This window comes from Monomorium pharaonis, chromosome 1 (assembly GCF_013373865.1).
Source record: "Monomorium pharaonis isolate MP-MQ-018 chromosome 1, ASM1337386v2, whole genome shotgun sequence".
Lineage (NCBI taxonomy): Eukaryota > Metazoa > Arthropoda > Insecta > Hymenoptera > Formicidae > Monomorium > Monomorium pharaonis.
In genome coordinates, this window is record NC_050467.1 from 18,833,186 (window position 1) to 18,856,647 (window position 23,462).

The 23,462-nt window shown below is 35.2% G+C and overlaps 3 protein-coding genes across 20 annotated transcripts in view; 2 read left to right on the top strand and 1 right to left on the bottom strand.

The window, feature by feature from the left end:
- The window catches only part of LOC105837420 (inositol polyphosphate-5-phosphatase A), a 43,743-nt gene extending 29,596 nt beyond the window's left edge, over window positions 1-14,147 (top strand). For 3 of the 17 annotated variants that reach the window (XM_036286387.1, XM_036286378.1, XM_012682193.3), the window contains 10 exons: window positions 48-89; window positions 220-320; window positions 1,012-1,099; window positions 1,186-1,249; window positions 1,328-1,548; window positions 1,646-1,786; window positions 2,032-2,193; window positions 2,317-2,502; window positions 2,609-2,674; window positions 3,870-6,709. In XM_036286387.1, the coding sequence (XP_036142280.1) occupies window positions 48-89; window positions 220-320; window positions 1,012-1,099; window positions 1,186-1,249; window positions 1,328-1,548; window positions 1,646-1,786; window positions 2,032-2,193; window positions 2,317-2,502; window positions 2,609-2,674; window positions 3,870-5,516 (2,718 nt within the window). In that variant the 3' untranslated portion in view covers window positions 5,517-6,709. Of the gene's footprint in view, window positions 1-47; window positions 90-219; window positions 321-1,011; window positions 1,100-1,185; window positions 1,549-1,645; window positions 1,787-2,031; window positions 2,194-2,316; window positions 2,503-2,608; window positions 2,675-2,816; window positions 2,928-3,859; window positions 6,710-6,827; window positions 8,119-10,809 lie in introns of those variants that run through there. The other 14 variants (XM_028192133.2, XM_036286404.1, XM_028192139.2 and 11 more) reach the window with 13 other exon arrangements.
- Window positions 14,148-14,687: 540 nt separating this feature from the next.
- Window positions 14,688-15,771, top strand: LOC105837424 (probable small nuclear ribonucleoprotein G). Of its 2 annotated transcripts, none has more exons than XM_036286507.1 (4): window positions 14,688-14,908; window positions 15,021-15,043; window positions 15,389-15,403; window positions 15,646-15,771. In XM_036286507.1, exons 1-4 carry the CDS (start codon window positions 14,877-14,879, stop codon window positions 15,765-15,767), a joined length of 192 nt encoding a protein of 63 aa, XP_036142400.1. In that variant the 5' UTR covers window positions 14,688-14,876; the 3' UTR covers window positions 15,768-15,771. The 2 variants fall into 2 exon arrangements, with proteins under 2 accessions (XP_036142400.1, XP_012537650.1); XM_012682196.3 differs by having other exon boundaries at window positions 14,699-14,908; window positions 15,389-15,513.
- Window positions 15,772-16,256: 485 nt separating this feature from the next.
- LOC105837423 (A-agglutinin anchorage subunit) lies at window positions 16,257-23,135 on the bottom strand. The gene is made up of 3 exons (XM_012682195.3): window positions 22,702-23,135; window positions 22,228-22,356; window positions 16,257-21,989 (listed from the first exon to the last, which is right to left on the bottom strand). Exons 2-3 carry the CDS (start codon window positions 22,321-22,323, stop codon window positions 19,506-19,508), a joined length of 2,580 nt encoding a protein of 859 aa, XP_012537649.1. The 5' UTR covers window positions 22,324-22,356; window positions 22,702-23,135; the 3' UTR covers window positions 16,257-19,505.
- Window positions 23,136-23,462: the final 327 nt, after the last annotated feature.

The window sequence follows — 23,462 nt, forward strand, 5'->3', positions numbered from 1 at the left end:
GAAGGATTCGTAGCGATTGATACGAGCGATTCTCTCTCTTCTTGCAGCCTAGCGTCATGCTGAAGATATGGACGGAAGAGTTTTTATCCGTAAGTATTAGCGCACGCACCCCGCGCACGCATAGTTTTTTTTTTTTTTTTTTTTTTTTTGGCTCGCCTCGACGCGCGCGGCCTGTTTCCTTTATTTTTTTTTATTGTTACAAGCGGATTGCTTTTTCAGACCATATCGAGACTGGATCCGAAATTTATAGCGCTGCACTGCCAAGAAGTAGGTGGAAAGAATTACGAGCAGAGCATGAGGCACGTGGAGGACTTTGTTAGGTAAACGTCGCCATTCTTCATCTCCCGCTCCTCACTTTCGACTGTTTTTTCTCCTGATATGCGTCTTTATAGAAATAAACGGGCGTGCTTACATCACTGTTGTCACCTCTGATAATGCGCGCGATAAATTTTCATACGCGTCGATGACGAATTACGCGCGGTGTAAGATTCCCGAAGGCAATCATGTTGTAATCTTGTTATTGGGGACTTTGGAGGGTTTCCAAATGCTACAATATTTGGGCCGTAATTAAATTATTAAGATAAGCGCGTGTCCGCGTGTGTGCACGCTCGACCGTTGTTTTATAAATCCTGGTTAATAATAAATGTTATCTATATAACGTTTCGACTTTTGATCTTTATCGCCGCTATATCGACGTTATATCTAAACCTTTTATAAATATACCAAAACAAACAGCTTTCTCTTTCCGCATATATGATATCGAATATGAATATTTAACGCATAATTGGCAGAAAGAGGGATAAAAATAGATAGCGTCACGCGTGGCTCTAACATAGTTGAGCGAGTCACTTCAAAAGATAAGCCGATTGTATTATGATATTGGCAGGGGGGGAAATGCATACATTACATATTGCGAAAAAAAGTTGTTTGAAAAATGTATATTTATAAGGGATTCTCGTCCAAAGTTTGCACGCTTTTCTACCGTAACTTAAGGCCACGTGTTATTTACAGATTACTTATGTCGTCGGAAGAGTTAAGGTTGTTCGACAAAATTAGAGTATTTCTCGATGAGGATTATTCATCCGCTGAACATTTCACAGTGAGTTCTATGGGATATGCCTTCTGCATCGAGAACACTCGATCGTGTTAAATGAAGCAATATTCTCATCGAGTTTTTTTTTATAGGCTCTAGGAAATTTCTACTTCGTGCACGAGTCATTGAAGGATGTTCTATTGTGGGATTTTAATGGTACGTCGTATGTAACTCTACTTTCGATAGCTCTCGATAATCATACGCAATGGGTTTTTAATTATTATGTGATTTTAGAGTGCGTTTTTGTACCTGTAAGTGGAAAAGAAGTCCATTCGGGCAATATAGAAGCAGTTAGTACCAAAGAGAAAGCTAAATTCCCTCAAGAGTTCTTCCCCGAATGCAAATGGTCTAGGAAGGGTTTTCTGCGTACCCGATGGAGTATTAGTGGAACAGTTTTTGATCTCATAAACATACACTTATTTCATGACGCGAGCAATTTTATCGCTATGGAGAACGTAAGAAATTTTTACGAGTGTTATCTCGTAGCCGTTAGCATATATTTGCGTGCGTGTCGATTTATATGTTTTTTCTAATTTGGCAATTTCTTTACAGTTTCCATCGGTATACAGTAAAACGCGCAGAAGAGCGCTCGAGCACACATTAGATAGATTTCATAATGACAAATATCAAAACGTGCCGTATTTTTTATTTGGTGACTTTAATTTTAGGACGGACACGGCAAGTGTGATAAAGGTGAGTCTCACAGGCAGTTACGATGAGATTTCGATGAAAAGCAAAGAAAAAATTAAAGAATACGTCAAAAACTCTTAGGAATATATTAATTTTCCTTGCATAAATTAGGTTGTTATTAAAAGTAATATTATTTAGCAGTATAATCGCGTTTCATTTTATGTATTTTACATACATCTTATTATGTATTAATGAAGTAATTATATTAAAATCCAATGTATTACAGCACTTTAATTTATCTTTAATAGAAATTGACAGAAGATACTCAAGAAAAGAGGTTATCAAATAAGGGAAATATTTCGAAATTGCAATTTCACAATAGAGACGATGATCTCGTACTAACGTTAGGCAAAAAGGAATTTTCTCACTACGAACATCAGAACGTTTTCATGAAAAATGGCGCTGAATGGGTAAGTTACCATATCCTACTTATGCACACATATATATGTATGTGTATGTACATAACGTGATATGATTCATATTCAATAGATAGATGTAATGTCAATAATAAAAATATATTTATATTTGTACAGTTACGCGAGTATGACAAAGAGCTGGGAGACTTTGAGGGAAGGTTGTTTGAATTTCCAATTAACTTTGTGCCAAGTTATCCGTTTCAAGAAGATATTAACGAGCCTGTAAATTACATGCAAACAAGAGTGCCAGCTTGGTGCGATCGAGTTTTATTGAGCCCTACTGCAAAAACGCTAGTCCAAGATGTATGTATTCTCGTGGAATTTATACTCGCGATATGAAGCGATTCTAAAAGCGAATTTTAGAATACGAGTATTCATTAGTCTAACACTTGTGTGTTTCTTTGTGCAGATTGACAATTCCGAGGCAATGGAATACGGTATAATTGGCCCGAATACGTGCATGGGTGATCACAAGGTAAAATTAAAAATTTTCTAAATCAACATCTTTTTCTTACATTTTTACGAAACGACATTTTTTTACTTATTATGCTGGAAACAAATTACACACTGCCTAGTTCTGATTCTGATAATTCATTCTTTCAATTATTATGGTGCAGCCTGTTTTTCTGGAGTTTCGAATGAATTTCTAAGCACTAAGGTACCTATCTATGAACTGTCTGTCTGTTCTTATCTGAAATCTCCCACATCTCTTTACGTCTCTTCATTCTGTTAGTATTTCGTTATCTCGACAACAAACATATACGGGCTTGTTCGATGTAGTATCTCCAACACACGTAGTATCCTGAAGTATTTCACTTCTACATTACTTTGAGATTCTCTCTCTCTCTCTCTCTCTCTCTCTCTCTCTCTCTCTCTCTTTGTTTCTTTTTCTCTCATAAAACTTTTATCAGCTTCATTATCGTTATCATGAAATATTTGTACTTTTTCAATCTAATTATCAATATAACATCAATATAACGCATTGTAACGCCTCTTGTATTTTTTTGTATTGCTGAACAACATTTCATGACATTATACACAATACATAAAATATTTTAATTATACGACGGGAACATTTATTACTTTATGTGATGATTATTACTTTTTATCATGATAGTATAATGAAAAGCGGTAATCATATTAATAACTACTAATTTTAAAACTTAATTTTGAGAACAGTATATTTTACAAAACAAATCTCAATATATGCAAAACAGACAATAACATAATTATTAAATTCTATTATTAATTGTAATCTACAGGCAGTGTTACAATATATACAAGCACAGTACTACAGATATTGTGTATAAAAAGATATAAATATTAAAAAAATATAATTATATTTTTATATTGGAAAATGATTACTAAATTTGTATGGTTATTATACATTTTGAAGTATTGATTCTTTAAAGCTGTGTATGTTCTATAACTTTCATATCAACCAAGTTAACAGATTGAAAAGTACATTGCTATATACATTACTATATCATTGTCCCTTTGAACAAGAACAAAACGTTAGTTTGAGACTGCCCATTTCCCCCATAGAATCCTCATGTTACAATGCAATACAGTCCTTATGTTACGATACGTACCTTTCATATATCTTATTATCTCGCCTTCGATAGTATATAATATATAAAAGATTCGTTATTTTTTTTTGCCATTTACAGCCAGTCTACTTGAAGGCTAATCTCATCTCGGACGCAGGTATGATAGACTGCTGTAACTTGCCAAATGCACCTAAGTTTTGCTTCCGAGTGCCCAACAATTACTTGGAGTTGTCCGTGTTGCTTGATTGTAATAGTTATTCTAACGTGCGTGCGAATTCCATTGATTATTCATCTAATCTGTTGCACGCAATACCTGTTAAGCATGATCCTTACACACCAGATAGTATGGACAGTCCAAGTCCGAACGCGATAGTCTCCGGAGAAGTCCCAGATCTATACACGGATCACATCGATAGCAACATCAGCGGTGACAACGCGACGTCGATGCCACGATCGACTCAGACATCGAATACGTCGAGGCGGCACATTGATCGAGCCGTGTCTCCCGCTTTATTGAAATCCAGATTAGAGCTAATTGTGCAAAATAAAAAGCAACACGAGGACGCGGATCTGGAAGTAGATGTTTCGGACATCAAGAGAAGTCCCAGCGAGTGTCACTTGCGTTCCTGGTCCGACACTGATGATCAGCAGTGGTGCGTAAGGAAAAACAGATGTAACAGCGATGTATCGTGGCAACGATCCCACGCTTTAACGGAGGCTTGGGTGCAGAGCAAGGGCCAGCAGGGCTACCATTCCTTCAGCAATTTTGTGAATCGAACTTCTTCTTCGAACTCGAGTCCTCCGGACATCGTCGATGGACATTTGCCGCCGGATTTAATCATACCGCGAATAGCCATAATAAATGCGAGCAACTTTGAGTCGAACGCGAGTTCAGGGTACTTCCACGACGACAGATTGAGTAATTATTCAGAAAACAAATTGAGCACGTATTCAGACGGTCGCACGAAAACGTTGAGCGGCGAGGCTGTGAGTTCGGAAAAATCAGACGAGATTGGTGACAAGACGGATGAAGAAGAGAACAGATTGAGCCCTATTACGGATAGAATAGTGGAGAAAGAGAATGACACAAATTCAAAAGGCGATGACGAGTCGGTATTGAGTAAAGAGTTATATTTTGAAGAGGATAATAGAAAATTTATCGAGGATGAATGTGATATGTGCAAGGAAACGTATAAAAATCAAATAAAAGCGCAACCTTTCACGAGAAATACGTTTTACGTGAACAGTGACGTCGTTCCCGATGGGACGAACGACAAATTGACCATGGAACGGGATATTCCGGATGAATCTTATATAAAAAACAAACAGTGCACAGAAATTCTGTTGGAAAATCAACCGAGGTCTCAAGGATTACGGAGAAGACACGATAAAGTCGGCAAAAATTCCGTGAATTCAACAGATAAAATAAACGTGGAAATCAGTGATACACCATATAAGAAAGTTGACATGGAGATAGAACCCCTCGGAAATCAAGATAGCGGTAGCGGTAGCCATGTGAGAAAGATGTGCCCAGATATACACGCGGTAAGTCACGATGCAGACATTATAAGTTGTGAAAGCAAGCAAAAGACGTGCACGTCCTCAAAGGACACGACGAGAAGCAATTCGGCGCACAGTCAGGATATCAGTGATCATGCAGGAAGCGTTAGATTAAAGTTGAAAGCTTACAAAGTCACTGAACGATACAAGAGCAACATTATGGGAAAGCGGACTAAATGTAGAAAGTGTTGTTGTGTAGTATCCTAAGAATTCTTCACTTTAGAAGTCTGCACCTTAGAGTTTGCGTATGATGTTCCTTGTTTATTTATCGTATTGTTGCGTCTATATATTGTCGAATCAAAAACGGGGAAAATGATCAAGTCGCACATCAATAGGCTTCTCCTATTGGAAAATATCGCAAATGTGTTTCTGAAGCGAGTTTTCTCCGTTCTCGATTTGTCTCGGATACAACAGTCGCCGTCGTCATGATAGCACCCGGGTATTCCTTTATTTTTTCTACTTACATAGAGTATTCCTTTCATAAACTTTATTTCCTCGTCCTCGTGCTATTTTCTCGATGTGTTATAAATAGTGATTTGATGTTTACACACATCATTGCCTAGTTTACGATTATAATTTATTTACACATGGTGTGTACAGTATCTTCTTGTTGATGTGTTTAATTAAACGTAAATGCATTCGTCGATTTGTATAGATGGTACGAATTATCATTGGAGGAACTGCATATCACGAAGAGACATTTGTGTATTTATTGCCACTGACATTTTAAAGTGACCTAAGCGTGGGATAAAAAGAGAAGAATATGAGTTTAGTTATTAACGATGCCTCGCGCTTGATCGATGGAATATGAATTTCGTACTCGACTTCGTGCATGTCGCGTAAAACATTTTGATGTGAAACGACCTCTGCATGTGCATGGCGCTCTAAATGTTTTACGCATATTTCTTACGAAATATTCAAGTGATATACAAAACTGTTTCCTTTCTGTTGTAAGCGTGCAATTTATAACCAGTATAACAAAAACGTTACGTAATGTTACATTATTTAGAGCGTGTGTAGATTTGAAAGTAGTGACATAGTTACGCCCGCTGTACAGTGTCAAGCAATACGTACAGACTGATGAAATCCAGTATATGAAGCACTTTTTGCGAACAGTGCTACGTTATCCTATTTTGCTATTTTTAAACATAAAGTCCATCGTGTGTCCAGATTCTTAATGCGCAAGGTTGAGATACTCGTTTTCAAGGAAATTATTACCTCGCAGTGTTCTTGTCCTTGATCATTACGTCTTTACGTCTTTATGTTGCATACATGTACATGATTGTTACGAAATTTGAACTTAGATTTATAGGTAACATGTATACATATATGAAAGATTTTGTTTATTATGTAATCACATGTGTCTCCTCTCGTAATTGAATAGTATTGCCGTTATATGATCTGTGCCGTTTTAATATTTCGAGTTTGTATCACTTTTGTTTCTCACGATGTAACTAGAACGGATTCATGGTGATATCACAAAGCTCGCACATGTCCTTTTCCTTTTTTATTTTTTAGAATGTTACGCGCGAACGTATTATCACCGTCATACGTACTGCGCCCTTGCCAAGAAGAGATCTGTTCACTGGAATTTCTTTACAAGCGCGTGGACTAAGTGGACTCTACTGCCAAAGCTAAATTCGTTGTTAACTCGTTAAGTGAGAAGATATTAATTTATATATGACGGAGATGTCGGTCGCGCGAGAGCGACAATGACGGAGATCGCTCCGTGCATTTTTATTGTTACCGCGTAAGACCGTAAGTTGATCGTTCGGGGAAAAGTTTTAGAAGGTCGTTAACATCGTTATGAGCATCTGGCGTTATGTATGGATGAATCGTGCCATCGTAACAAAGTTTTAACTAACGGATGACAAGTCATTAGATACGTTATGCGAACCGGAACAGACGTGAAGATGATTCCTCGAAAGTTTCCCGACTTGAGGGATAGACGGAAGTTTGAGCTTACTTGTGATGTTAAAGTGCATTACTCCATGTACATACATGGGGATAGAAATGTATAGTCATTCGAGCTTACAAGTATATCAAGGCATACTCGAAACACATTCTTCTTTCTAAATATTCGTACGTAATAAAGATCGTTGGTTATTCGGAAAAGCATACACCCAATGGTGTCTATGTTTATAATCTTGTTATGTTTATGTTTATAATAATTATAATCTTACATTACAACTGTATATGTTACAACTACAATTTTTAAACTTATATAATTTATATAAGCAAATTTAATTAAATTATATGAGCAAATTTATATAATTTAATTTAAAAACGTATAATTTTATCAAATTTGTTTACCCACCAAAAAATTATTAACAAAAATATATAAATGTATATAACTATGTTCAAAATTGTTGGGAATTCTCACTATAATGAATGAATTCTTCGCACTAATGTTCATTTGAATTTGCTATTAGATTGTTCAATCTTATCTTATTAAAAAAGACAGGTCAAGAAAGAGAATGTGTGTATGCGTGCAATTCAAAATACAAATAACAAAAATGGAATAAAACATTTGTTTTTACTGTAGAAAATGAATCGTAATATATTTTAGACGTTATGAAATGAACAATAAATATTAAATATTAATAAATTGTAGATGAAAATTTATATTTACAATTTTGCTTTTGTTTATAGAAATCAAGATAAAAATATTGGATTGTCTAATAATTTTGGACACGGTTGTATAATTATATATAAAATGTTCATATATGTTTTCGTTCTCTTGTATAATCTTTATTCGTATGTATAGAAAAAATAATAAGAAGAGTAATTAAAAAATGATTAAATATAATTTAAAAAAATAACTTTTGCATTGTAAAATTGTGATCACATTATATAATATTCTATATACAATCATATATTAATTATAATCATATTTTATATAATTATTTCATTTATATATGATTATATATGAGCAATTTTTCTCGCATCTCATAAAAAAAAAACATTAAAACTTAGAAAATAACAATGTGAAAATTTTAATTATTTTTTAAATTCTTATTATTATTTTTTCTGTATATACAGACAGAGATTATATGTAAGAAAATAGAAAATCTAGACATATTTTATATGTAATTACATATATTTTATATAAAAAGTTTTATTGGGTGAACAAATATAATTAAATTATATAAACAAACTTAAATAAATTATATTTAAAAAATTAATTAATATTTTTAATATTTTGATTAATACGTCAATTAACATTGTATATTACTTCATCTTATAATCTTTTATGATCGTGACATATGAATATTTAGAAGAAACATGCGTTTCGAATATGCCTCGAGATTCCTGTAAGGCATTTCTGTTCCCGGCGTACATATTCTCAGTTCGTTGGTGTTTCACCCCACGCGATCTTTCTTCGGGAAAAAAAAAAACGAGAAGGTACATCGAGTTTATGTCGTGGACGAAATAGCAAATCTTTTTATATAACGGGCGATAGATTGGTATCTTTGAAACTTGATTTGACGGACGTGATTTGTTTCGCTTGAATTCTTGCCAGGTGGATGAGACGTGGAGTAATGTCGTTACAATTCGTGACTTAACGTTATACCTCTCCCCGTTCGCTAAAACGATCCCAAGAGAGGTAGATCTGCCCGGGGAATCTGCGTATCTACGATAACTGTTCGTGCATCCGTTATTAATTGTTTCCTTATTTGCCATATTAGTTTTAAAACGACGAATGTGTGTTGCGGGCGACGGAGCCAGCGGTCGCGCGAGCTCGGTTCTTCCGACGCTGTTGTACTGCATTTTTGTTTTATTTTCTACCGCGCGAGCTGATTAGGATGTATCGCGAATTCCTCTCGTTCAAGTATAAATAATTCGTCTCTGCGAGAAACAACCCTACACAATATTTGTTCTATTTTATAAATATAAATTTATTTTTCATACACGTGAACGTTGCTTTTTTTCATTTGTTTCCTTCAGTTTCAATTTCTTCCCGTATTAAAAACAAAAGCGATGGAATCATAATTCTGCATTTGACGAAGAGAGCATTTGACGTAGCTTCCTATCATCTATCTTGCGTCAATCGCGAGGAGAAAGGAAGCAGTGGCGAGATGAACATTTAGGCTTTCAGAAGGATAACGAATAACGCGAGCTGCTCGCCCTTTTGTTTTTTTATAGTTATTTTCTCTCGTAAATACATATATGTGGAATACAGTACACGAGGCATCTGTAAAGGAACCGTCAACATTAGTGATCCAAATTGCAAAGTACATTTCTCAACTATATTATATTATTTATTATTACATGTAATTTATTAATTTATAGGAAGTACGATCCTTTGCGAGAATATTCTTATCTCGAGATTGAATAAAGCGAATTTCCGAGTTTAGACTAGAGACGTGCGACAAAAACTGACTAATTTGTTTGTCTTATTGTGCGACACGAACGCCTATACGTGTGCTATTGCTGTTGAATGGCGATTTTGCTGCACTTCCCTTTTATCTCGGGGTTACCACTTATCGATTATTGCTTCATACAGAGCGAGTGTATATTTTCATTTAATTTTCCGCTCCGCACGTTGCGCACTTCCAATAACCGCTGCACCCGCAAATCTTAATCTAGTGGAGCGCAGTATGGCAGATCCGACGGCGGAAAAACATTTCAGAGCATAAATAATAACATATTATTATGTTGCATCCAGACCTTTCAACATTCTTTTAGAATATCCGTTTCACACCACATAAACAATCAATAACAGCTTTTGTACAAAAAACCGATCTATTTATACATCTTTTCAGAATATTCAGCAGTATATTTCCTGCTTATTCTCTATCTTTCGTATTATTGCTTACACGTCTCTTATTAATCGTGTCTTTTACGCTCTTTCATGATTTTGCGTAAGTATATAATCGTAATTTACAACCGCCGATGTTGCGGCGGGTCATGACGCGATCGCTCAAGAAAAAATGATACGGTAAGACGTACGTACAGAATAAACACGCTTATTTCTGCGATCTGCGCTGCTGCGTCTCGAGAGTGCAGTGTTATTAACCACATTTATTTTGTTAAACCGCAGTATTTTAACACATTCGATGTACGAGAAGCTCACGTAGTACAAAGTATTTTTTTTTTTTTTTTCGAATATTCGATCGCACTATTCGTACACTTGATGTCTAATCGTAGCTGTTGTAGCTCACTATGAGATGCATTCGTTGTTTTGATAATTGTTATTGCCGTTTCGTGTTTACATTTTTTTTGCGAAACGACAATAATTAAACAATAAGAATTGTTTTCCTGGCATTTAAATACCAGATTCAACTCCGGAATAATTTCACTGTCCCTCTCGTTGCCAATAAGAGGAGACAAATAACATTTTTTTTTTGTTTGAACTAAAAAAACGTAGAAATTATTCCGGATTATAAACGTAGGAATTATTTATCCGCGAAACTGATGCTGCTAAGTAGCATTGCGAAAAAATCTCAGATCTTAATGTCAATTGAGTTTCTTTTTTCACGGCAATGCATGATAACAGTTGTCGCTTAGAAGGATATTGTCGTTCCTGGCTGCAGAAACGGCGAGGGAAATGCAGACGGAGGCGAAGTCCGGGCTGAGAAGCGGCGAGCTGCTCAACGGAGTCAACAACAATAATAACAACAACAACGCCGTCAGGACGATAACGAGATACGTGCATACTAAGCATGCGGATTCGTCGGTGAAGATCTTCCGGGAGACGATGGTTTGATACTTCCGGATGACGTTCGTCGCCTGCCGTATAAAATATCGGTCACAACGTGCAAAAATAGGATTAGTCATTAAAAATCGTTTAATCCTTTCAGTACCATTTGGTTGTCTTAAAGACGCACATCTTCGTGCATTTCTAATACAAGATTTATTGGGGAGAAAATTTAACATGTTTAATTTTCTTATCTTACACTTTGACTCTTGGAAATATGTTCCAGTGATTTTTTTTATTCATTTTACGATACACGGTCGCATAAAATGTGGCGTCGAAAGGATTAAACGCTTTTCGTCGAAAAAAATAAAAGAAATAATAATGAAGACATTTGGCACGTTTTCGCCACGACGGTACATCAATCCGATCCACCGAACAATTATCGCATAACCCGAATACTATGACTACATTCCACTATAGCGTAATCGGCAAAGGAATTCGCAGGAAAGCGCGAGTCGTACGCCATGTTTGAAGCAGCAAGCTGCGTGCCCTTAAATACATTGTATCCAACAATCTAGGGAACCTGCCTAGAACTCCGTACAACATGTCTAAAACAAAACTTGAAGATGTTTAAAAGATGTTTCCTACGCTTTGGTGAATCTCCAGGCCTCTTTTAAATGTCTTTCGTCTCCTTTGTGGGGGAACCACCGTTGAAGCATATATCCGCGTAATTCGACAAATCGTACATGTATAGGTGTCAGATGTCATATGTCCCCCACGAATACCTCGTTGTTACTTTAAATCCAATCCGAAAACCCGAGATCTTCCTCACTTTTGCCAAAGGTGTTATTTTTAGACGCGCTACGAAAGTCCCTCTCACTGCCTTCGTTCGCGCGTTCACAAGTACAAGACTAAAAGGATTTCGTACTTATTTATTATCGGCGCATCGTTTCGTCACCGTGCCGCCTTCCCCGATGACAATTCTGCGTGACGCAAAATGTGTAGCGACATCGTGTATTATAATTGTAACAATGAATGTTCGTTCGCGATGTAGATTTTTTAGATATTTAATGTAACCTCATCGGTTGTCCTTGTTACGCTACGCTGTTAAAAATTCATTCACTTACCGCAATATCGCGACGTGCGTCTCAAGTACAACTGGCATCCTAATTATCTTTAAGATTACCTCGCGCACATTTTACTTAATTTTTTTCACTGTGTAAATTAAGGTGTACATCGTTCATTGTAACATAGGGATGATAGTTTCGCTGTATGGAGGAAGTTCGATTCTCGACAGAATCGAAGATTCAAGGGATCATGGAACGCTCGAAGGATAATCACCTATAGATCAATAGCGATAATTTCCCAAAAAGTGTCAGTCGTTATCTTGAAGCAGACTCGTGACACTTCTTGAGAAAAGGGGTTTATTTTGAATGTACCTCTTCGTGATAACACATTGGAACACGTTCTTCACATGTATTTGTGTACAAAACGTAAGCCGATTAATTCACTTAGAGAGTACACAACACAGACGAGCGAGAAACTTGCTGATAATTAAGCGAAGTTGTAGTCCGTATGAAAATATCGATACGGATGATATATACATATATATATATTATATATATTATATATAAAAAGAACTCGCGAGTCATTCCGACACGACTCGCTGTGCCAATCCGTTCCATCTTAGATTTTTGCACGCGTTTAATATAAATGTATGAACCCCTCACCACAGACGTGAGCCGCGAAGTTTTCCGGGAACCTCGTTAAAGGATATGGCATCTCGTACTTAGATCCGTTTTGTGTTTTTAAATGTTTTCACGTTGATTAAAAAGTTGACTGAAAAGTTCTTCGCCTCATCCTGTACCTCGATGACGCGATGCTGTAAGGAGAGACGGAGAACACGCGTTTGCGAGAGCAGTTCAGAGATTGCTGGCGAAGAATGTCTTGGATGCTGGGTCCATTTACACCTATTCATCGATAATGTATAGACGTTACATAGCTCTCGATATGTCGTTTGTTTTTTTTTTTTTTCAAAGTGCGTGTACTGAGACACTTTTACCATGGCATTCCACGGAAATTAGCCGATTAATTCTGATCAATGTGCTGTAATAACTTTGTATTGTAGACTCGCGGGGGCTCCTTTGCGCTTCGCTAGATAGAAAATCGGTAGGCAAGCTCTTCCTTTGTGTCGCCCGTAATAGTGCTCCTACATGATGTCCAGATTCTTCCGGAATGATTTTTCATTGTGAAAATCGCTGTAACTCGCGCCTTTGACAGTAATCGAGCTAAGTCAATCTGGCGAACTCCCGTTCGCATCGGTGTCCGTTTCTCAGCTTTTAATGTACAGATTTAACGCGAACGAAAGTTGGGGGGAGCAGGCAACGCCTGCGTTGGGTGATTTAAGTGCGCGATGGGAATTGCGGAGTCTTCGTTTCCATCGCTTTCACGATGTTGTTGAACTTTGATATACATGTTGTTGGACACGCATACGATGTCTCGGTAAAATAATATATAATCCTAAGTGTCACACCGTGATATAATACATTATATAGACCAGAGAAAACAATTAAGAAATGCCACGAGGATCTTTCACACGTCTTTCGAAATGTTTAAATGTTACGAACTCTTTTTTACGGCGCGAAAGGGAAATTTACTTCTGCCCGAGGATAAGACTTTTCATATCGAAACAGCCGCTATTTTTCGTATAACGTAATAATTCTATTTGTAACGCACGAGAAATCCCCTGGAAATTCTTCTGAGCTCAATCTTGATGTCAGCCTTCTCTTGAGTGTTCCTTTTAGTCTCCAATCATTTAATGAAAGAAACTGTAAAGGTGTTTTATTATCTGCATGGCAATTTATTTCTGAGAAGTACGAGGGGAAGTATCGTTTCTTGCGGTCGGGAGGCGAGATTGATGTTGTACTTTTATAAATACGTATGTACTTATATTTTGTACCGATAGCGTACCCTCTCGCTTCCGCACGGCGCGAGATATAACTCGACGAGACGAGAACATGCGGAATATGCGATCGTCGTTGTACTCGAGCCCGCGGAAATTATACAACGCGAGAAAACGCGGAGACGCTTCGTCGACAATTTATCTCGAAGATTCGAGCGGAAACGCGCTCATTTCATGTTGTACCAATGTTGTAGGAAAGGAAATAAAGTTACAAACCCATGACTCGTAAATAATATAACAGCTGTTTTTTTATATTACATTGTGTCCATGAACTTTTTTTCCTGGTGTAGTAATTGATTATCAACTATTAGCATTATTAATTAAAAAAATATAAATTTTAATCTTTATTAATGCAATCAGTACGTACGCATAAAAACTTTTAATAAACACAACAATTTTTATATCTGACAAAATAAATTTTAAAATTAGGATAAATAATAATGGTACAATCCAAATTTGAGCAATAGAAATAAATGTATATCTTTACAATTCTCTGTAGCAAATTTAAAAAATATATTTATATTTCGTATGAAAAAAAGATAGGTGTTGGAAATATAAAATTATTGCCACTAAAAGTTTCTGTAGCTGGTTTAATAATCGTCTTGAAATATTATTTAATTATTATATTTTACAATTCATATTCTTAGCGTGAAAAAGAAAGAAAAAAGTCACGCGTTATGTTCTCTAGTGTTTATAGTCAAAGCTCCGAGTGCAACATACGCGTTTTTTTTAATGCATATATCTCTTCTATCCGAGATGTCTCTTGCGTCGCTACGCCGCGCCGGCTCCGGCAGTCTGGCTCCGGTCCGGCGTCGCTAGCGCTATATTGTGACGTCTTTGGCAGATGGTCTACCTTGTTCTGGCACATTCAAGACATTTCTTACCGGTGTGAGATTTGTCGTTGCACAGTTTATTAAATATCAGTGTACTTGAATAACTGAAGGTTTAACTACTGTAACGGAAAATGAGTAAAGCGCATCCACCAGAACTTAAGAAGTAAAATATTCTTTTACTATCAAAAGAACACCGATTTCTCGATATTGTTTGTCTCAACGTAATTATTGCTTTACATATTTATTAGTAATGCATTTGTATTTACTTTTTTCAGATATATGGACAAGAGGCTATCTCGTAAGTAACAACATTTTGATAAAATTAATAAGTAGAAAAAGATTAATAGAAACAGATTATAAACCTTGCTGAGAGGTTAAGTTTGTATTTATCTGGAGCACATTGTCACATTCAGGTTTTTTTGGCAAAGATTTTCTTTATCGATAAAGGAATATTTTTAAAAAGATTTTTTATTGTATTATAAAGTGACATTTGTAAAATTTTCCTGAATGGACTAATTGGAATTAAAAATTTATTATTTTTTATAAGATGTGCAAGTATACATACAAAGAAAGAAAGTGATAAGTACATTTCTATATTATAATTATTTTACCTTTTATTCTGATGTCAAAACATCTCTTGCAGTAAAATTGAATGGTGGTCGAACTGTAGTTGGAATATTGAGAGGTTTTGATCCATTTATGAACATGGTCATAGATGAAAGTGTAGAGGACTGTAAGGATGGTACTAAAAACAATATTGGAATGGTGGTAAGTTTGTAGTAGCCTTACTTATATACTTATTTTTATGAAAGTAGATTAGTGTAAATGAAATAAAACAGCTTCTATATCTCAATAATATTTATTTGGTATCAATATTAAAGATAAATTGCATATTTTTAGGTAATTCGTGGCAACAGCGTTATAATGTTAGAAGCTTTGGATCGAATATAATATATGCTCCTAGAACTTTAACTGTATCTCTAATATGTATATTTTTCAATAAACAATCGACATCTTTTTAAAAAAGTGTAATTAAGATATTGATAACCTCGGTCTAATAGTTTATTTCAATTTTTTTTATTTTGTATGTCATGAACTGATTGACAAGACTTCTTCGATGGCACAATAGGTTAAGTCAAATTTTGATTTTCTGAAGATAAGTCTGTATATAGATTTTAGTAATGTTCTGATTTCACATTTCTAATTACAATTGCAATTTTCATAAGAAAAGGTTCTATTATTCAATTTATATCATCAAACTTTGTTTTTAGAGCTTATTGTTTTATTTCTGAAGAATAAGAGGTAATGTTACTGTTTATCCTTGAATATTTTAGGATTAAATTTATGTTTCAGAGATACTTTGTTTCTCTTATAATGAAATATTTTACTAATAAAAATTCTTAGTGTTATACATGCAAGGAAATTATTCTGAAAATCAAATCTTTTATTTGACAAACGAGCAAATTGTGGGACGTTATTCAGTATTTTCATGATCATTGAAGGAAAAATTATTTATACTTGACTATATAAACATGAGTGATTTATTAACAAATTTTTATTACAAACATAGGAGCGAAGATATATGAGAAGTGTAATACTGCATTTGATTTTTATTATTATACTCATCAGCACATCGAGAAAATAAATAGGAAAAAAACTTCTGTTGAACGTGTTGTAATTACAGATTTAATAAACATAATATTAAAAAGTCAATTTAATTCATGAAACACGACAAATATTTTTTCGTAATCGTTATCACCCAGTTCTATATATTCATTATTTTGGTTGTTTTTTTCATATTTATTGTAAGCTTTTTTTTTTATAATAAATGAATATAAAAAGAATGCTATAAGAATCGGCAATTATTCGCCTGCGGCTCAACTAAACTTTATATTTAACTTCTAATTATATTCTAAATTAATTTGGATAATATTAAATCTGATTTTGAATGTAAGTACAAGTTTTAATTTGTTGAACACATTGGACTACTTTTAAATACTAGTTGACTATAAAAATTCACCTGATAAATGATCGCAGCAGTTTTACATACCAAATGAGTTTCAAGAATTTTCAGGAAATTTTAATGTATTACATTGAAGATGAGACTCGAATTTGTTTGTATCTATGCATTCATGTCATACGTTTTAGTTGGATAAACGTCCTTTTCAATTGAATAAAGTTATTAAATTATTAAATTAATTACACGAAAAACCAGGGCTTGTTCTTAGAGGCATTCTTTTTAGATTCTTTTATTTTAGTTTAATCCAATATTTAGAGCCTTTAAACTATTTTTTGTATTATACAAACAAGTTATAAAATATTGTTTGCACAAGATGGATATCAATCTTCAAAGTACTAAAAACATGAAAAAAATTATATATCAGAGCAGATAACGCTGTTGCATTTTACATACATTTTTTTGCGACACTGAATTCATGATTGTAAAGCATAATCTTTAGATACACACGCTCCTTATATTAAAATACATAAATTTAGTATATATTTGCTAATTTCAGATTTATTCCAACTACTTATTAACGATAACAATGTGTGTCAAGCAATATCTACATTCACGTGACTTTATCTCTAAAAAATTGATACTAAAAAAAATATCTAGAAAATAAATATAAAACATGCTTAAACAGATTTTATTTCTGTAGACGGTAGTCTATAAGAGAGTATATAATGCTATGAAAAACAATAAAAATGTCTATTAGAAGAAATTTCTGATTTACAAGGCACTCAATATTCTTGATTTTTTTTGCATTCAGGAACATTATTTATCCTCAACAAGTGATAGATGTTGATATTTCATAATAAAATATTTTATGACAATTGCATGATGTTTACCGTCCTTTTACATTAGCAACAAGACAGAGCAAATATTGAATAGTGAATATTTCATTCAAGCATAACATATAAACTTAAACTTGTTATTTAAAATATTTCATAATTTTATATTATTTGTACTGTTCTGCTCTTAATAATTAATTATAAACTGTTCTATAAAATAAAAAAATTTACTGAGTGTGATATGCTCAATAAATCTTCTGTTATTTTCTTGTTCTTGAATATTTTACGAATAATGGCATTAAAAAGTATAGTACATTTAGTAAAATTATAGTTTTTAGGAAAAAGACAGTTATAAAGTGGTACTTTATGTATAAATCTATATCACATACAATTATTTTTTGTATGCCTTTTTAAATCGAAAATAAAATATAATGACAAACAGTATGTTATACTATTATAATTCATTACTTTATAATTGAAAAAAGGCTTTTTATATGCAGCGACAGTTTATAATCTGTGCTGACATTCAAGGCTAATTCAGAATAAAGCCGCTTTTACACTTTATATTAGACTAACATATTTCTTACGTACATAAATATTATTTCGTGTATTAATATATACGTGTCAATATATTTCAACATTGCAGTCATTATTCGTATTTTTCTATTGGGTGCTTTAATACATCAACATATTTTACGATTTGCATCTTGTAATTATGATGAGACTTGTTCAGAAACAAAAATATATATTTAAGACTTTCATTTAAAATTACAAGTTGCAAAGTAAAATGTTTAACTACACATATTTTAATTATAAAATAAAATGTGCATAGTTATTGTATCATAAAGTTAAAACCTATCAAATAATAGTTTAAGAAAGATGATATAAACAAATATACATATGTGTGTGTGTGTGTGTGTGTGTGTGTGTGTGTGTGTGTGTGTGTGTGTGTGTGTGTGTGTGTGTGTGTGTGTGTGTAGAACAGATAGATAATTAAAAACCATGTAGAAAAGTTTTTTTGTAGGAAAAATGTATCACAGTTGAATACAATCTTACTGAGATAAGATTAATTATCTAAGTTGTGTTATGTTAAATAAAAATATTACAGTATGTGAATATCGGTGTAATGCTTCATATTTTTAAACCCTTTTTTTAATTTTTTGCAAATGTTGATTTTAATATATAATTTAATATAAAGAAAATAATTAAAAAATAATGTACAAATAAAAATATTTTATTGTATTTACAAATAATAAAATTACTTTAAACATTCTAAAAATTTAGTATTTTTTTGTCTTTAATATTTTTTTAAAACTTTATAAATATCTTGAGATTTAAAATAGTCAAAATAGAAAGTTAAAGTAATTTGGTATCATTTGCTGTAATTTGATTAAAATATAACTTGATATTAATCTTTGCTAAAAATAATGTTATTTTTTCTTTGTGTAAAAATTTTATATTTAATTTTTATATATGTAATTTAATTTTATATCTAATATAAACAAGTAAAAAAATTATTAACATAACCGATAATATTGTATATGAAAATAATTGCATAAATTATTGTGTAAAAGTTGAATTTAAATTAAATATTCATGAAAAGAATATTGGTAGTTCAGATTAATCGTGATTTTTTTTATTTACACAGTAGCCGAAAATATGACTGCGTAAACCAAGAAACATTTGCATTTACGAGATTCACACACATGCACATATTAGGCTATACAACAAACTCAGTCGTTATTTTGAGATATCAGAATATTAAATTATTTTGTCCACAAGTATACCTCACTCGTGCGTTGTAGAGACATACGTGCATATTAACATTTTATATTTTTTGGTTGATTTCATACAATAATTCCTTGGTTGCTTTCTTTCTTACAATTTCCTTCTTCCATACACAAACTTTAATAAATTATATTTGGCGAAATACTTTTGTATCTCGAAACTAAAATACATTGCACACTTCATCTTGATGTAATAGCAGATTCTTGTTCGAAATTTTCAGGTTCAACAATTTCTTTTGCAGAAACGAAGTTGAATCCTTTTTTATTACCATCTATTTTAATCGTCAATTCTTTATTGTTATGTTTCTCGATGAGTTTCTTCTGATTATCGGATATATTCTCAAGTTTCATTCTTTTTATTTTTCTTTTGAGATTTGACTTATCGTTTTCGTTCTTTAAAAATTCCAACTTTCTTTTCTTTTTTGATTTCTTTTGGATATCTGCTTTATTATGCGTTTGAAGGTGGCTTTTGAAGGAAACAATTGACGAGCAAGTATAGTTGCACTTGTCGCACGAAAGTCCGATATCCTTCTGATCGATGTGTTGATTCGTTATGTGTTTTTTCAGATGATAATTATTGTAGAAGGATTCATTACATAAATGACAGAAGAAGAGTTTCTCACCCTTGTGCTTTGCGATGTGCATTTTGAAGTACCAATCAGTAGTGATATTTTTCGAGCAGTAAACGCAGAAGAAGTTTTTCTTTGCTTTCGTTATTTTCGGCACTATTTTGCGTGCTTTTGGTATCAGTTTACGTATCGAAAAATTCGAAGTGTCTACCTTCACATTCGTGTTAACATTGGTGGCTTTTGCATTTGCATTAACATTAGTGATTTTTACATTCGCGTTAACATTATTAGCTTTTACATTAACACTGGTGGTTTCCACATTAGTGGTTTTCACATTTGCGTTAACATTGATGGTTTTTACATTCGCGTCAACACTGGTGGTTTTTACATTCGCGTCAACATTAGTGATTTTCACATTATTGGTGGCAACGACAGCAGCAGATTGAATGGACGGTGGCTTTGGGGCAATCACCGGTGTAACCATTTTTTCTGCAACAATGCAGAACTTTGGAACACCTTGCGTATGATGTAACAATGACGGCGGACTTATTAAGTTCTTTATAGGTACTACGCGTATCGGCGCGAGAAACGCTTTAGGCTGAGCTGATGTGTTTGTTATAATGTGCGACGGTGATACGATCAAGTTGTTTACAGATTGAGCAGTTGTAGTTTGTGGTGAAACTGCGAAGTGAATGTATTGTTTATGCGGAGCAGATGCAGAAGTAGTGATAACAGTAGGCGTTGAAATCGCAGCTGGAACAGAGACTGGCACTGAAGATGGAGTTGGCGCTAGCGTTAAAGTCAGAGTTGGAATTGAAGTTGAAGTTGAAGTTGAAGTTGAAGCTGGAGCTGCAGCAGAAGCTAAATTTGAAGCTAGAGCTAGAGTTAGAGTTTGAACTGCAGTTGAAGCTGAAGTTGAAACTGGAGTTGAAGCCGAAGTTGGAGCTAAAGTTAGAGCTAGAGTTGGAACTGAAACTTTTGGAGCTGGAGTTAGAATTGGAGCTGAAGATGAGGCTGATTTTGGAACTGAAACTTGAATTTGAGCTTGAACTGTCGTCGGAAGTCGAGTTGTAATAGGAATCGGAATCGAAGTGGACCCCAAATGAGAATTTTGCTGTTGATTCGGTAACCTTATTTGACTTATTGGTTTTACTTCGTCTTTTAAATGAGACGTGTTGCTAAAAATCGTGGTATTCTGCGAAAACGTGAGGGGTACATCTTCAGTGACTTTAGTTATCTGCGAATTAAGCTTGACAAGTTGAGCATGAGTCGGATGAGTGTGATTAGAGCCGACGGAATGAGCGCCAGGTATCGAAGTTGTAGTAGCAACCGATATTTGACTAGATACTCTTTGTGGAATGATTATCAACTCGTCATTTTTTCGCAGCGCCTCCATCACTCTTTCAGGATCCGAGTAATTGTGTTTCTTAATTTTTGCATTCTCCAAGATCTGCAGCTCCCGCATGCGCATCCGTTCCTTCTGCAAATGAGATCTGTTCACGTTGTTGTGAACGTATTCCCTTTTCCTCGTGCAATTCATGTGATATACCCGAGATATCCTGCCATTAAACGTTGTCCCGCAAATGTCACATGCGTGTGATCTGTCGCACCTGTGTAACTTTATTAGTGCCCGACGACAGCGATCGTGGTCGATGCTCAGTGCGTCACAGCACTCGTTTTCACAGTGTTTTTCGACTGGCGCGTTTATCTCGTCCTCCTCTATGGTTAACGCTAGCATGGGCGAGATCCCATCCTTATCCACGTACTGCTGCACCGTTACATCGCAAACGATACTTTCACATTGCTCGTAATGACCACAGGATTTCTTCTCGAGCGGAAACAGAGCAATCTCCGATTTTTTATGTTCCACTTTCGAAGGTAAGAGATTGGCGTCCTCCTTTTCCTTGTCCACCGTCGATTGCTTGTCAGGGAATATTGATATTTCGGGTGGTCTTGTAAGATTTTGTGTCAAATTCACACCATTTATTTTATGCCCAAGCACATCCTTATTGAAGGTTACTGGTTTTATAGGAAATGTCTTAATGATGATATTCGGTTGACAAAAAAGCCGTTTCACTGAGTCCGATTGCAACACCTGCAAAAAGATGCAATATGAATAAGGATGTAATATGAGAATATACGTGAAAACACAACTAGTAAAATCCCAAATAATTTTTATCAATGTCGTAAAATTATATATGTATATATATAATTGTGTAAACATACACATACATACATACAAAATAATCAATTGATTCCTTTTTGTTACAAGTGTAAACATATAGCACATGACGTTTTCTTCTACTTTTCAAAACAATCAAGTGACAACTTACTTCAGACAGGGTGGGTTTTTTCACACTGCTCGGGCATATGCTGGACATCGCGTCTCTGGACACGAGCTTGGAGAGTGGTGCGTATGCCATCTTCATGTCAACAGGTATGAGTGGTAGAGGTGAAATTGTCTGTAATTCGAAAAAGACTCGATCTGGAGACGCGGTAAATGAAATTGAACTTTCAAGATCGCGAGCGGGGGACGCGAGCTCCGCTCGTTCGTTCACCGCTGCACGGTCGCGTAAACACAATGCAAAGCGAATAAAAAATCGGGGTCGACACAGTCGCGAGGGGAGAAAGGAGTGGAAAAGGGGAGGGCAGGAAGTACAATTTCTAGGTTAGTCAGTTGATTTTAGACAATCGGATCCCGAATTTCCGACGCCTGGCGGGGTCGAATTCTCATTCGTCGGCTCGAGTTTTTGCGATTTTATCCCCTTCTCCCCTCCTGCCCACAACTTTCATGGAATGTTACTTACGAGGCAGAGATACTGGCAATTGATTCGGAGTTAGTGTCATAATTCGCGCACTCCGCACAACAGCTAGCGGTCGTCCCGCGCGCCATCGGTAGCACCCGCGTTTCCCCTTTCTTTTCGCTCCTCCCAAAAAATTTAATTTCTTTTTCTTCGTAGAAACACACGCGCGCGCGCGCGCGCGTATCCATTGAGTTACGTTCGTTGAATTCGTTCGCGTTCGTGCGAGCGGACGAGGCGCGCGGGAAACGATATCCCTCCGCTCGGGGGAACAGCGGTGATCTCGGGCCCCATCCGGGCGCCCTCGCAGCCGACAGCGAGATTGCCGTCAAGGCTGAGAGACACGTAACACTTCCCGCGGATTCCGAGGGTGTTCTGGCCGTTGGATGACGGGACGCTGCTCCGGCGCCGATGTTACTCGCACGCGTGAACGCCTGCGCTTGCGTCAGCGCGGGTGGTCTCGCTCGTTTCGACTTCGCTCGGCCAGGTCTACGACCTAAACTATTACGTCAAAATGCGTTATTACGTATTCTATATGTCGTTGTCCTCCCGCGCTTCAAGACGTCATTGCGTTTCGCAATTTTATCGCGCGCGATATATCACTGATATTATCACGTTTTCACGCGCGCGTTTTCTTGCACGTATACTTCCCTTTTTATCACCTCGTTCTAATAACTCTGGTTCAAACTAGTCTGAGAAACATGAAACTTCTTTTTTTCTTGAGGGAAATTGAAAAGATTCGAGTGCGAAAGTGCGAGTCTTTGAAA